At 39.9% G+C, this 15910-nt stretch overlaps 1 protein-coding gene across 1 annotated transcript in view; it reads left to right on the top strand.

Annotated features, from left to right (window-relative positions):
- Positions 1–446: 446 nt before the first annotated feature.
- Positions 447–15910, top strand: part of LOC139117949 (mitochondrial inner membrane m-AAA protease component AFG3L2-like) — a 43234-nt gene continuing 27770 nt past the window's right edge. Inside the window, exons 1-6 of the mRNA XM_070681197.1 lie at positions 447–671; positions 5447–5600; positions 9304–9572; positions 12748–12819; positions 13250–13374; positions 15310–15477. Of these exons, the coding sequence (XP_070537298.1) occupies positions 585–671; positions 5447–5600; positions 9304–9572; positions 12748–12819; positions 13250–13374; positions 15310–15477 (875 nt within the window). The 5' untranslated portion in view covers positions 447–584. The remainder of the gene's footprint in view (positions 672–5446; positions 5601–9303; positions 9573–12747; positions 12820–13249; positions 13375–15309; positions 15478–15910) is intronic.

Genomic DNA, 15910 nt, shown 5'->3' on the forward strand with positions numbered 1-15910 from the left:
AGGAAACAACTATAGAAAACAGGCTCTATAATTTTATAATATTCAAGTGATCAGAATACAAAAGTCCTGAAAAGATAAGATAATCACAACTTCAAGTATAAGGGATACAGACACTCTAAATGTATAAATTACAATTAAAAATGTGCCTGGAGGATGTACTAAAAATACAGAAAGTTGCTTCCTGTCGGTAAAATCTAAACAAAATTCAAGATTTTAAAGACTTTTGCAGATTTTTTTTTACGTATTTGTCTTCTTATTTATTTATTTTTATCATGCAAACTAGTTTTAAAGATTTTTTCCCTTAACTTTCTGCTCTGAAATTGTTTTTGTTTTTGACCATCCCCCTCCTAAGATCTAATGGTCCGTCCCTTACCGATACTGTTCAGTGGTGAGGAGCGCCCCCATATAAGCTTAGTGTTTCAGTTTCGCAAGCTTCAACCTTACATAAAAGGAGCATGCGCAATTAGTGCGCTGCCGCCATGTTTATGTTGTGCAATGAACGTCGATTCCACTTCATGATGCAGTAAGAGAAAATATCCCAGTAGGAATGAACTTCTCATGACGTTATAGTAACAGTATTCAGAATGGCATACAGGTGTGTCACTTTGTGCCGATCGCTGGATCTGCTGGTTCAGCAAGGAAGTTTGACGAGAATTCATGTACAACGAAGGGTATGTAACAGTGCTGTGTACAGTACAACTTCAGTCTTCAGCATCTATCTACCGTATGAGGAACACATGGTCATGAGCTTGGCTGCAATGGCACGACTAAACTTTTTTCTTTCTTTATATACCCGTTGTTTCAGCGGTCAATTAAGTTTTTGCCCTTTTTGTTGCCATGCAATTGTGAGGATGCTATAGAGAAATCCACACACCGAAACCCACATACACGGGCTCATAGTCCCACAGACTTATTGAATATACTCCAAGCACCTGCGCCAAGACAGTGATTCAGCTTGTAATGTTAAAAGTTTACCTAACTTCAGCCCTCATCATGTAACGTGGCTGATCACTCTTCGATATTTATCGCCGTAACAGAGCATGGAAAGTAAAACCAAATCTTTCACACTATTATTTCGTTACTTTGGTCATACGATAACCGAATGCTGTTGGCCACTTATGTGAGTGATAGTTGCGTCATCAACGACCTGAATGACCCGGAAGGCGACATGTTGTATCCTTTCACAACTCCTGTAGCCATCTGAAACAAGTATTTTCATCGAGACTGTATTCACGTTTAGACCAATGAAATAGGCAGAATCTTCAAATGACAAAAGTTACAAATCATATGAGGTTGTAATATTTTCCTGAATAACCATTTGGAAAGAAGTAATATGGAGGTAGGGGCATCGTCGCACACCACGCCCTCTTCGGCGAGTCTTATCACCCAACGCCGAAAAGGCCGTGGTATCACTGGCCACGTTTAGTGTTCACGCATTGCTGCAAGGCTGTATGATAGTCGAGGAAAAACCGACGAGCCAATCAGATTGCCCGTTACAGAGCCACTATTCGGCTATTATCAGGCAAGATGGCTGCCCCTGCTGGTGACAACGTGCAGCTGACTGACGGCGAAGAACGTGCCATTTCTTCCTATTTTGGCTTTGATTGCCTTTATGACCATCAAAGGAGACAGGAAAAAATGCTCTGGCTTGCGAGAATGGCTAGGCTCCCGATCGTCTCAACACTGCCGAAATCACAGATCTCGGAAAATTGCGTAGTTGTTCAAGTCCGATTATGTTTCATTAATTCATCACAAAAGTTACACTAACAACGGAATCAAACCAAGAGAGGTGTTTGTTCCATGGGTTTGCAGTTTAGCTGGGTGCGAACACGTATAAGCTTACATGTATGCGTACACTCGCTCAGTGTGACCTGGTGACAATTTTCGGACAGGGTATACTATATATAGTGAATATAGCCCTGCGTGCGATGCTGTGTGTTAGCCGCTACAGCTAACACACAGCATCGCACGCAGGACTAGCGATAGAGTTGCCGACATCGACGGTTATTTACGAGAAGTGAATAAAAGACTGGCATTTTTGGAAGCGATCGAGTAGCTGAGGTAGGCAGGGATACGACTTGGGCCCAAGAAAACTGAATTTCAGCAGTAATTTGGCTTTTTACGTCAAGTCCCAAAATGGATTTGAAGTCACCGACCCTATGTACGGGTCTTTGCAGGGCTGTGGTGAGCGGGGCGATTAGCTGTAGCGGAACACACAGCATCGTACGCAGGGCTATCTGTGTACATACCGAAGCCGTAGTATTCACATGGTGTCGCGTGTCGCCGTTGCTCTCGATCATGACAGAAAAACTGTCAAAACTTTGAAAGCTGTCGGATTTAATGCAACATATGCCCGAAGAGATGCAACGGAACCAGAGGATCTCAGGCCCTGAAAGCTCAATTGTGTACACACAGACGATGAGGAGCTTACGACCCGACATGACTTTGTAAAACGGATTCGTGATTGGCTAATTCTGATGATATGTTCTCATGAATAATTAATTAACCCCCATTCATACTTCCGCACTTTCTCGGCGTAATCTGCCAGAGCTTGATTTTTGCGTAGGTCAGCGGAGCGGAAATTATTGCTCTGGCTCGCGAGAATGGGTAGGGGAAGCTGTTCTAAATTACTACTGCCACGCCCACGGGCGCTTGGCACATTGCTGGGATAATAATCTTATGTAATATGTACGATGTCTATTTACAGGGCTGTCAATGTTTTTCAGAATAGAAGGGTACAAGTGAAAGAACAGGAGGGTACAGCCTTGTGCGGAGCGAAGCGGAGCAAGGCGTGCGCGCAAGCGCACGTGGGGGGAGGCCAGGATGGGGTGTCCCCCCTCCTGAAGCTGAAGCTTTTCTAATTATTCATCTTCAATTGGTGGCCTGTGGTGGCACTTTTGAGAGCAATTTACCGTCAAGTTTATTATAACTGAAGTATCAAAAGTAACATGAAATTTAATCTTGTGAAATAAATTATGAAAGTATTACAGAGTTTATATGTTTATTGATACACCAGGTTATTATTATTTGCATACAAATTCTGGTGAATTACAACCTGCTTAATAATCTGAACCATAATCAGAATCACTGGAGTACTCATCTCAGCCCAAGGCTTGTATGGCAGTACCAGCTGACAATACCTCAATATTGTGTGATTCTCAGGCTTATGAAACAGTAGCTTCAGAAACTACATCTGCAAAAACTATTTCTTCAGATGTAGCTTTAGAAACTACACCTGCAGAAACTATTACTTAAGAAACAACATCTGCAGAAAGTAATTCAATAATTGTAATACGTTCCCATTCAAAAACAGCTAATCGTATTGAAATTAAAAAAAATCTTGTCCCCACTGCAAAACTGATGTCATAACGTCACGACAAAAAATTCCGATCTACGTCTGGTTGATACTGATGTAATTTTATTTTGTCTGCTCAAGACCTCTCCTCAGAGTTACCGGCTATGAATTTCCAGTGTGAAAATTTACAAATGTAATGGGGTAAATACGAGACCATTACCAGAGACAATTTGAGTAGACGCTACGTCATACAAACAATTACATACTCAAGTTTACACCCGCTAATGAAATTGCGTGGCTTCGTTGTCCGTTGGCCTCTCAATCGACAAGATTGAGAATATGTTGATTTATTTACGTAGTAAATCCTTGCGCGTGAAAGTTAACGATCAAATCTTTTCTCCTGATGACTATCTATTCTGTTATCCCTCACAGTAGTCCCGAGTTTTGTCGAAAACCACACCGGCCAAGTGGGTAGACTCACTACATGCATGATATATCCATATTCAAAACATGGTTTACCGCCATACGTACATGCAAGATACCGCGAAAGTATATAGTCAAGCCTAGCTAAATTTTGTGATTGCCCTAAACATTAAAAAATGTTGGTTTTGGTAAATGATTTTGAAGGATCAGAATACCGATATTTGCTTTTGAGGAAAGATTTTGGATGTTTGAAAATGTATATCAAACTTCAGTACTCGGGCCTTCGAAACAACCACAGTACACAGCATGTATTACAGTAAGAATACATTTCATAGAACCTAGAATGGCGGCTTGGTGCAAACAAATTCAGTGGTAGTCAAAACTCACTAAAAATTATGTCAATCCCCACAAAGTTTTTTTTGCGCTGAGTAAACGATTCTTACTCATTGTAAAGAGTGTTCACGATCTGCAAACGGGAAAACAAATAAAAAATTCCAGTCGCTAAATACACGTAATGCTATGGCACTTTGCTCAGACGCGGCGTGAAATCTACATTGCATGCTATACCATTGATGGATTGAACCCCCGATCACTGAAGTTCCTCAGGAAAATAAAATGGTTTTCAAATATGAACATTACTTTTATATCCAGAGCTAGGGTAAGCCTCTCGGGGTCTTTTTTGGACCCATAAATCCAACGTGGCTGTCGTTCTTTTCGTAGCCATATCGATCGTGTACGTCCGAAAACCAATCAGAACACGTAAAGCTTTTTGACAGTACCGATTGAAACCTATCAGAAATCGACTACAAATGAGCCTTAGGGGCTGCGCCTCTGTAGCACAGTGCAGCCAACGGTAGAATTGGGACAGGAAAGAATTCATAACATGTGTAAAGATCATTATTGCAGGCCTTGAATAGGGAAAACAGGCGGCGGCAAGACCTGTGTCAGACGGCGATTTGCCGCCGGTGACCGGCTATAATTGACAGCCCTGTATATACAACTTGATTATTCAATAAAAGAATCACCGTACGTGATATTAGTGTAGGCCTATAGGCCTACATGTTGACTTGCATTATACCGAGTGGCTATGGCTGCCTGGCTCGGGCCCGGCGAATGCACTGCATAATCATCAATGTGTAGAATGTCTACATGACTTGATTATTTAAAATAATAACCGTACGTGATATTATACTGTACATGTCGGCTAGCTTAACCGAGCGGCTGTAGCTACAGGGCTTGGGCCCGGCTTGGGCCCGTTGTCCACTGCTGCACAGCCATGAAGGGAAGGTCTGAAAGCTTTTCACCGCCCGATTTCATAAATCAGTGAAATTCATGAACTCTGAGCGTTTCCGGTGATAAAAACTGGTCAACAGTTAGATGGTTGCATAAACAATCGATCGACTGGTCTCTTTTGCCTAAAATCATACCTTACCCTATGCTACTGGCGAGAAATCGTCCTGCAATTGGCTGGGCACACCAACCCAGCGCCGGCCATTTTGAATAAGCTGCATGCAATACATGTCTGTGTGTACAACCCTTGGCAGATGACGTATTGTCTTTCAATTGCTCTTCTCTCATTGCCTACCCATAATTATGAAGTTTTAGAAAACCATGTGTAAACATTTGTCACAGGAAAGAATTGAAGCAAAGATGTGTCTCTTTCTTATTGCCTACCCATAATGCTCCTTGCCTACCCGTAATGCTCCTTGTAATTCTGTCTTTTTACAGTTTCAACATAACACAAGTTTAACTAAAGTGGTGAATGAGTGGAGAAGATTTTGTTCAAAACCTCCAAAGGGATTTGAAAAATACTTTGAAAGTGGAAATAAAAAGACAGCCACAAAGCCGAAGACATCACAGTCCAAACCTAAAGAATCAAAAGGTGGGTGGATGTTATTGCTACATTATGATTGTGTAAAAGCAATTTATAAAAAATATTGCATCCTCTGGTCACAGAACCGGTTTAATCTATGGTTTTATTGGTGTGGCATCATCAGACAACACCAATTGTCAGATGAAGTGGTGAAGTTGCTGTCAATTGTACCATGTTTTTCCCTGATTCCTGTATGAATATGTTACTAGATCGAGTGTTGATTGACTTTAGTGTAGAGACATGGAAAAGTCCACATATTGAGCCGATTCACCATTCTTGACTGGAGCTACCAGTCACACTACAACTTGCTTCAACCCTGGTATCTATTAAGTTGATCCAGCAGATCCCAGTCTTTGTTGTTACTTTACAATTCTAAATTATGTGCATGTCTTACAAATTCCATTTATTATTCTCTCAGCGTTTCCGTTACAATTTCAAAACTTGCGTACGATTTTACGCAACTGGGTTTTTTATTTGTGTAAAAGGTATCAAAAATGCGTAAGGTAGGAATTGGTATCTGAAGTGAGTTGGGCAGTATTTTCTGTAGAAGTTGGGGGTTCCTTTAATGCGCATGCTCTATTAACAAAAAACAATAATCTGGGGGGCTTCAAGGTAATACTTTCTGACTACGAAATTAGTGTTTTCAAAGGGCAACAAAAAGCAGATACTGGTCAAAGTCCAGCGGGACCTCTCAAAAATGCAACCTGACAGAGTCTAAATGGTCACCCGTAAACACTTTCCAAATAACATGCAACATAATGACCATTAACTGTATTGTGTTATCAACAACGTAGACTCGATCGATTCTCGAATTTTTATTGTCTTTACAGAACTGATTGACATGATGCTTTGTGATGATGAAATACAATGTGGCATAGAGAGTTGCGGTCCGCTAAAGTCTATGAAGTTGCAATATCATGATAAATGTCACTTGCAAGCAGGTGCATATGTTCTATTTTTGTCCTGCATTGAACCACGCACACAGTATGTATTTAATCCCATGATGCAACACGACTTGTATGCTCAGAGATCACCATCCTGCCACCGAGGGCGCCATTACATATATGACTAATGCTGTGTCCAAAAATAGCCACGAGCTGAAAATTGAGGTCATAGGCGTATACATATTTGTTATCCTCGTTCGCAGTTACTTCTATGGGATAGTTCGGAAGGCGTACATTTTTAGGTTTTTTTCCGGATCTTTATAGCATGATTCTATCCGAAGATTCATATTATTCAAAAATTGAAGTTGAGTTTCTATTTTTTGACCTTTTTTGGGATTTTTTTTGCTATCTTCTCTCTGGTTTTTGATCAACAATGCCTGGAAGAGTACGGAAGCCATTGCTATGCTTGCTCAGGGTAAACATATGGTCTCAGATTTTTGTTTGACCGATTTTTAAAAATTTCATCGCAAATATTTGGTGAAAAATTAGATTTTTGATGATACTTAGCCTGTTTCTTGATGAGAAATGTTGATTTTGAGAAATTAAGACCATATCATCATTGTACGACTAAATACGATTCCAACGATATACTGCATGCCTATGTTGACCCGAAATCGAGGGAGGAGATAGAGTTTGAAAAAGACAGTCACATCGGAATGAAAAATGTATTTCGCCATGTTACAAATTTGGCTTTTGTAAGCACATGCACTGTACTCATGTTTGCGCTCACTTGTGTCGCTACTAAAATCCTACGTTACCGTATCGTACCTCAAGCACCGTCATACGCCGATGACTATAATCTGTATGTGCTCATGTAGATGATGTACAAGTCTTTGGTAAACCTGTTCGATTTTCGATCGCACGAAGTTTGATTAAATGTTTATTTTTGCTTGATCTGTGAACTACCAGGGCCAGAGTAGAACAGGCAGGTACGTAGTTTTGCAAACTGTCGACATAGGCTGTTTCGTGGTTGCCAATACTGTGTTGGCCGGTCGTATAACATAACAAAAACAAACGCCAGCTGATAGGGGTATTTCATACAGAACTTCATGATCGCCTCAATTGAAAATTGCGACCGGTTATTTATATGCTCACAGTCGGTGTCAACAGATTTGCTGAATTTGAAGTGGTGTTGCATCAATTCAGTGCAACTTGTTTTCAAAATGTGTTTCTGTCTTCGCGATCAGGTATCAGAAATAACGGGGATTCACTGAATGTGCAAATAAGTTCCATCTTTCAACATCTGTTGAAAAACCACAAAACCGTGTCGTACATGTTCCTGGCCGGTGATAAATACATGCACGCATGTACAAGGCAAAGTTTCTACTTGCAATGTAAATATTTTCAAGGCGACCGCAATCGCGGTGACGAGACTGGACGTACACTCTGATCGCGTTACTACTGTTCACATGTGGTTTGTGCGGGTTCCCAGACACTTCGCACCAAAACCACTTCGCACCATACCATCTCGTCCCATACCATTTCGCACCAAAACAACCTCGTACCAAAACCACTTCGTCCCAAAAGTCATGTCCCCAAACCACTTTGCCCGAAACTTATCGCTAACTGGTAAAGCTGAAAATAACCACCTTTCTGTCATCCTGGGACTGAAATCTTGAAAGTGTAAGCATTTCGCGAAATTGACATCGTGCAATTCCGCGCAAGGCACCTGAGTTGTAGCATTTGTGTGTTTCTTTTTTCTTATTCTATCGTTTATGGTTTCATGCAACAATAAATGGTTCGTGGTAGCCAAAATGTCCTAACACATTAATGCTTCCAAGTTGTAGGTAAAAACAACCTTATGATACGTCGTAACATCGTTGTTTCAGGACGAGTTGACAGTACTATACTTTGGGCGAAGTGGTTTTAGTACGATGTGGTACTTGGGGCGAAGTGGGGTTGGGCGAAGTAGTACTTGGGACAAGGTGGTTTTGGTACGAAATGGTTTTGGGACGAAGTTGTGTGGGGCAAACTGGTTTTGGTGCGAAGTGTCTGGACCCCGTTTGTGCGTCGTGCAATATGGCGACAACGCACTGTGCAATCTGATCTCCGTGCATACAAATTGTATTGCACTATGGGTAATATTGCGTACTGTGCCACGTTCAGGCAATGTAGTGCGGGCCAAGTACATCGTGTCATGTGGCGGCATTTCTCAATGCGTATTAGTTTACGCAGTCATGATTTTTTTTGCATATTTCAGAACAATTTTGCGTAAAATACGCAGGAGTTTGCATTAACGGAAACACTGTTCTCTCCTGTGTAGGAACAGACAAAAATCTAGAAAGTGTTCTCAGATTTTAGTTTTTAGGAGAAATAACTTCTGTGTATCTGTGGTTTTAAAAGAGACTGCTATCTGGACTTATTTCTCAAGTATCACATCCAGTGTGCTTGAGGGACACCTACATCATACATGTATGGAAAACTGAAACTTGCAAACATCAGCACAAAAGGACTATTACCCTATGTAACGTAAAGATCACCTAGAATGACAAAGGTGTTAACATTTCTGCAAATATTTTTGAGTTGACAAATCTTTGTTACTTTGAAAAGTCTCACATTGAAGTGCTGTTATGTGTCAGCATGTAGTGATATTTCCTTACGTAGTCCACTCACTGTACATTAATTCTTCTTTGGAAATCCCACTTTGCAAATTGTTAGGTGTACATATATACTTACAAGTCTGATCATGAGTAGGAAAGGTCTGTCTTTGTGATTTCTTAGTGACGGTGTTATTTCTTATCTTACATGTGCCTCCTTTCTCTGTGCAGAAGCTGAAAAACCATTCAACAGATCCAACAGTGACAGGGGCCAAAGTGATAAAAATGAAAACATTTGGAACTCGATCCTTGGCAGTGGTGGGGGTGGTGGTGGAGGCAAAGGCAGGACACCAATTGATGATAAGAACAGACAGCAGTTGATTTACAGTTTAATAGCCACTGCTGGTGGTGCAGCTGTTTTTGGATATTTATTTTTTGGAGGAGGAGCTGTAGAAATCACATGGAAACAGTTTGTCCAGGACTATCTACCTAAGGGTGCTGTAAGTTGACAATTTGCATTCCTTGTTTTAAATAATCTTACATGATATGACAAAAGTATGTTATTGCACTGAGAGTTTACTGTGAAACAAAACAGTAGTGTATCATTGAAATACCAGTATGTTTTTGTCAATGAATTTGAGTTAATGGGTACTGGGCAAATGGAAACCATTGTACAATTGACTTTTGTTAAAGAAGTAGGTATCACCACTAAAATGATGAACTAATCCAATCAGATTATTGATAGTGTGGCTAATCCAATCAGATTATTCATAGTGTGGCTAATCCAATCAGATTATTCATAGTGTGGCTTATCCAATCAGATTATTCATAGTGTTTCTTCAACCAATCAACTTTCATATTAAAACCATGACAATGATGTATTATTGTCCATAGTCCCTTGTATGCGAACTGTTATCTTATTGATGTAAGTACACATCATCCTATAGTAGACTGGGAAATCTGTTACTATAGCTTTGGTACCGTAACTCTGCTTCCTTGAATGCCTGCAAAACTCTTATTTTTGTATGAGATGTATTTATTGGTTTGGAGCAAATGACAGTGACATTTTAAAATTGATTGTAATATTTTTCCATGGCTGTTGTCAGACAACCCAACTCAGTCTGCACGATAACCCGGCTTTTGAGGTGTGGCCAGTACCAGCGATTTGATTGGGTATTGTAGGGTGATTGGCATGTGCGACATCATGTCAGAAACCATTTTCTTTAATGGTTGGGTTCACCCACCAAGGTATAAATAACAATTAATATTTGTTTTCATATGAAGATATTCTACAATAATTTGATATTTTTTGTAATTCATTTAATTAAAATAAATTATTTTCTTGATGATTTGAAAATGTTGACAACCTCAGTATGCAAGTGTTCTATGACACTTACATTTTCCACCCTGCGCATAGATGGTTGACACTTCGATGAGAGTTGACCGCTGTCGATGCTATAACATCAAAACATTAGAACAGAAACTCACATGGTTCTTAAAGTTACGGATTAAATTTAAAGCTAATTATCTTTCTAGAGTAGAAATAAATATAGGTACAAAAATGGCTTTGCTGGAACAAACCTAGATTGAAAGGCCTAAAAGTAGCGACCACATGAACTTCCCGACCGGTCCAACTACCCTGACTGCTGTACTGTCAAGATTCAATGTCTGAACACCAAAGAACTGCTGATGTGTACCAGCCCCCAAAGAGTACTACCACATTTATAGAAAGCTACAAAATATGCATCTGTTTTACTCTAAATGACTGAATCCTGTCTCAAAGCTGTCATCAATATATAATTGGAGCGCTAATTTCCTGACGGGCAGTGTTTGGATGCCAGATACGATCACCGTTGCATGATACCACTGATGATTGATGACACTCGCTGGAAAATAGACGGCTGGGACTATTATTTTGTTTGGTTTTATAGAGAGTTATGGGCTCTGGTACAGAGAATGCGACTGATTACGGATATTGGAAGGTAAATTTCCTGTCGGGCAGTGACAGACAGCAGTATGAGTCACCTTCTGATCGAACGCGTGCAACACTGCCTGCGATTACAGACCAGTTGTGACATCGACAGAAATTTTAGTTGTCGGGATTTTTTTTCAACAAATACGGGCTACCACAAATTTACCTCTAAATGCAGTTGTAAGCAACCTCAATGACATTAATAAAAAAATGTGCTCATACGCCGACGAGTTATTCCGTATTGTGCAAGTTCAGTGCATTTCGAATTTCTCGCCGGTCAAGCTATGAATAAGCACGAATGAGTAATACACAACAGGTAATTATGCATGACCTCATTATGTCTAGACTCTCAATCAATAGGGACAGCTCTGAGATGTCATGTGATACTATTCATGAGCATTTGTTTACAACATATGCGATTTTCGCGCCTCGTCGTTAGCCTGGGTTTTCTTAATTATTTACGCCTATTTTACCTTATTGAGGCATAGCTGATAGAGTCTCACTTTGAGGACAATAATAATCGGCTAAGCTGCATTCAAGAAATGGTAAGAGATTGGCTGGTGCCGCGCTTCGCGCCCCTACGACTGGAATTTGACATGTGTCAATCAATGGTTTTCACTGAAAGTTACTCAAAATCGTGTCAATCAGAGCAATTACCGACCAGGGAGGGGGGGGGGGGGGGGTCAAGCCACTAATGAGTAACTTGAAGATGTATGTTGCCAGGAGTAAACCATTGCCGATTGGAGAGGTTTGCATTCCTCTGACGGTACTTACGTTGGAAGAAAGTCGGCTTGAAAATTATAGCGTTTTTCATAAATTCTCTCACATGTATAGGATGCTCAAAACACATTGTAATGAATAACCGTTGCAATCAATTATTCTGAAGCAATTAATGATACCTTGAGGTCTTATTTTTCACACTAGATTGTCTATATGATTTTTAGTCAAAAAAGTACAAAGTGTCAAAGAGACATCCTGTCAACTCCATGGAAAATGTACCCTCCAATTCTCAGTGCAGTGAGGTCACCAGCCGGGCGAGCGGGACTGTAGCACCCCTTTACCTGATGGTCGAAGCCTTGCTAAACGTGACACTTGCAGCCTTTTTTCAATCCGCGTTGATCCCAAGACCAGGATCATGCAACAAAATTGACAAAATTTTTGTATTTTGCCCCATATTCACACACATGAATGCGCTTCATTTCTGCCAACGATCGCGTATCTGGTGACTCAGTTGACTTTGTTTTACGTTTATATAGAAACTGAGGTGCATTTAATCTGCATCGTTTGACGATCCTGTCTTTCGACAAAAAAGTACAAGTTTCAAAAGTTGAGCTTGTTCCAAATCAAGTGATTTTTAACTACCTGATTGACAAGCGATAAAATTATAGTTTAAAATATGTATATCGCCCACAAGTTATTTGACAATATTCTTCAGACCTACAGTTGACATTTACCACCCCAAAATAGTAAAACTATACCTTAGTTTATTAGAAAACCGCATCTTTATTCTGGCAATATTTCTGGCTTTTGTTTATTTTTAATGACGCCGCTGAAAGAAGCCATTGTTGCTAATATTACCCGTCATGCAATGGTACTGGAAAAGCCCGGTTGTCGTGCAGACTAACTGTTTTCAATGATATAGCAAGACTTATTGCATATGAGGCGATATGGCTAATCATGCCAGGATATTGGTTTTTCTACAGGTAGAAAAATTAGAAGTAGTTAACAAACGATTTGTGCGTGTATGGCTAAAACCTGGCCAAGATTCTATTGGGGTAAGTACAAGAATTATAGTCTTTAGAGATAAGTACTAAAATAATTGCTGATAGCAATTGTTGTTTTTTTGTCTTTTTATGTGACAACAATGAGACTATCTTAGGTTATGAAGGCAAACTTCTGTCAACAAAACTGTATCTTAAGAACTTGAATTCATTTTGAGGGTTTGCACAGTGATTACTTGTTTACACAGACACAAACCTTATGTTTTGTAAAACATAACAAGCTAACAAAATTGCCAATTTTTTCAGTGTCACGTCAAGGTTATTTTTTAGACAGAAGAAGATCACTGTCAGTATGATTCAATCATAATTTCTAAGCTATTACATAATCCAGATAGCCAGATATGTTGTGCAGTAAGAGCTTTGTGACCAATTCATATTTATTGTTTCAATTTTGATGGTGTTTTTGTCTTCATTTTCATTGCAGAGATATGTTTGGTTTAATATTGGTAGTGTAGATACTTTTGAAAGAAATTTAGAGAATGCTCAGCTAGATCTAGGAATAGAACCAGCTAATAATTTATCTGTGGTATATTCATCAGAAAGTGATGGGTAAGTTTTGTTATTAGTCCCCACGGACACCGTCCGGGGGACTTATAGGTTTGGTCATGTCCCTGCGTGCGTCCGTGCATGCGTCCGTCCGTGCGTGCGTCGTCCGTCCGTCCGTTCACGCAGATATCTCTGAGATGCCTGGAGCGATTTCATTCAAACTTGGTACAAGGATTACTTCATATTCATACAGATGCACGTAAATTTGTTTTGTGATACGATCCAATATGGCCGCCAGGCGGCCATTTTATTACGTTTTTTTCATGTACAGAGCCATAACTCAGGCACATCTCAACCGATTTTATTCAAGTTGGTACAAGGACATTGATCTATGTCATACATATGCACGTCAATCTGTTTTGTGATACGATCCAATATGGCCGCCAGGCGGCCATTTTTATTACGATTTTCATGTACAGAGCCATTTCTCAGGCATATCCGCATGTTTCGACCAATTTTATTCAAAGTTGGTACAAGGACATCGACCAATGTCATAGCTATGCACATCAATTTGTTTTGTGATGCGATCCAATATGGCCACTGTGCTACCATTTTGTTACGATTTTTTTCATGTCCTGAACCATAACTCAGACATGTATCAAGCGAATTCATTCAAAAGTATTTTTATCACAGACCTAATGAAGAGGACTCTATCCTCTCTGAGGACCTGTAATCAAAATACCCATAACAAGTGGGGACTCAGCGTTTCCGTTACAATTTCAAAACTTGCGTACGATTTTACGCATCTGAGTTTTTATTTGCGTAAAATGTATTCAAAATGCGTACGGTAGGAATCAGTATCTGAAGTGAGCTGGGGAGTCTTTTCCGTAGAACTTGGGGGTTTCCTGTAATGCGCATGCTCTATTAACAAAAAAACAACAACCTGGGGGGCTTCAAGGTGTAGCTGAACGTTTGCCATGCCGTGATGCATGTCCCGTATATGATCGTTGAGCAGCCCAATTAGTTCATGTTCAAAGAAAATACCTTCTGACTACGAAATTAGTGTTTTCAAAGGGCCAACAAAAAGCAGATACTGTTCAAAGTCCAGCGGGACCTCTCAAGAATGCAACCCGACAGAGTCTAAATGGTCACCCGTAAACACTTTCCAAATAACATGCGACGTAATGACCATTAACTGTATTGTGTTACCAACAACGTAAACTCGATCGATTCTTGAATTTTTTGCATCTTGACATGATGTTTTGTGATGATGAAATACAATGTTGCATAAAGTGCTGCGGTCTGCTAAAGTCTAAAATGTTGCAATATCATGAATGTCATGTCACTTGCAGGCAGATGCATATGTTCTATTTTTATCCTGCATTGAACCACGTTCAGGCAATGTAGTGCGGGCCAAACAAGTACGTCTCATTGGGCGGCATTTCTCAATGCGTATTTGTTTACGCAGTCATGATTTTTTTTGCGTATTTCTGAACAATTTTGCGTAAAATACGCAGGATTTTGCGTTAACGGAAACACTGGGACTGTGTCATCAATGATGACTTGTTTACCAAATATCCCTTGTAGATTACAAGAGTGCCATTTGAACACAGAATATCAATTGCCGTAAACAGTTGAGTGTGATAGTATGTTCCAAGGAGAATTTTGTCAGTTTCATCTTATACTTCATCATTTATCAAAATTCTTCAAAGATGAAGCGCTTGGACCTACAGCACTTTATGACAGCAATGCATCAAAATCCTGAATGTGTGAGGTCAGGGTTGAACTTTGACCTATGGCTGTTTGTTGGTGTTGAGCTGTTCCTCTTTGAGTTATCCTTCCAGTAATATAAATAATTTCATAAAATAGAATTTGGTTCCTCACTTATTTTATCTGTGTTCCAGTAGACATATCATTACATCATTGAGCAAGGACAGCAGAACCTGTAACAAGCTTTGTTTCATTGACTAATTGACATCTGTTTTATCTCACTGACAGGTCCTTCCTCATGAGTATCATACCCTCTCTGTTGATGATAGGTTTCTTTCTCTATGTATTCCGTAATTCTATGGGTACAAGTGGAGCACGTCGGGGGAGGGGTGGTATATTTGGTTTTGGTGAATCAACAGCCAAAATCATCAAAGAAGATGTTGGAGTGTCCTTCAGGTAAAGTAGTAATTACTTTGAGAGTGTGCTCTTTTGTTGCATAATGTTTGTGCAAAATTATAAACGTCTTGCCAATACAGTTCAGGTATTTTGCAAGCACCCTTGTTGCCTGAGTCATTATGTTGTGCAATGTGTGAGAGAGACCCATGTGTAGTGTTGTTTTAAATTGAAAATGAACATGACTGTGTGTGATCAAATTTGATTTACAGCCAACAGGGGTATGTTACAGACCCTCCTAAATAATTTTGCACAAAACTTTGATTTTTATTTCATTTGATGTGAAATGCAAACTGGACTGCAGGGTACTGAGATTTAGCAGATAGAAGAGTGCCCTCAGTGTCTGCAACCATGTGGTATGAATGACAACTGAACAACCATCATCTTCCAAGTCTAAAAATTGTACACAAGATTGCCACTTACAATTTTGATGTTG

The sequence above is a fragment of the Ptychodera flava genome, chromosome 18, assembly GCF_041260155.1.
Source record: "Ptychodera flava strain L36383 chromosome 18, AS_Pfla_20210202, whole genome shotgun sequence".
Taxonomy (NCBI): Eukaryota; Metazoa; Hemichordata; class Enteropneusta; family Ptychoderidae; genus Ptychodera; species Ptychodera flava.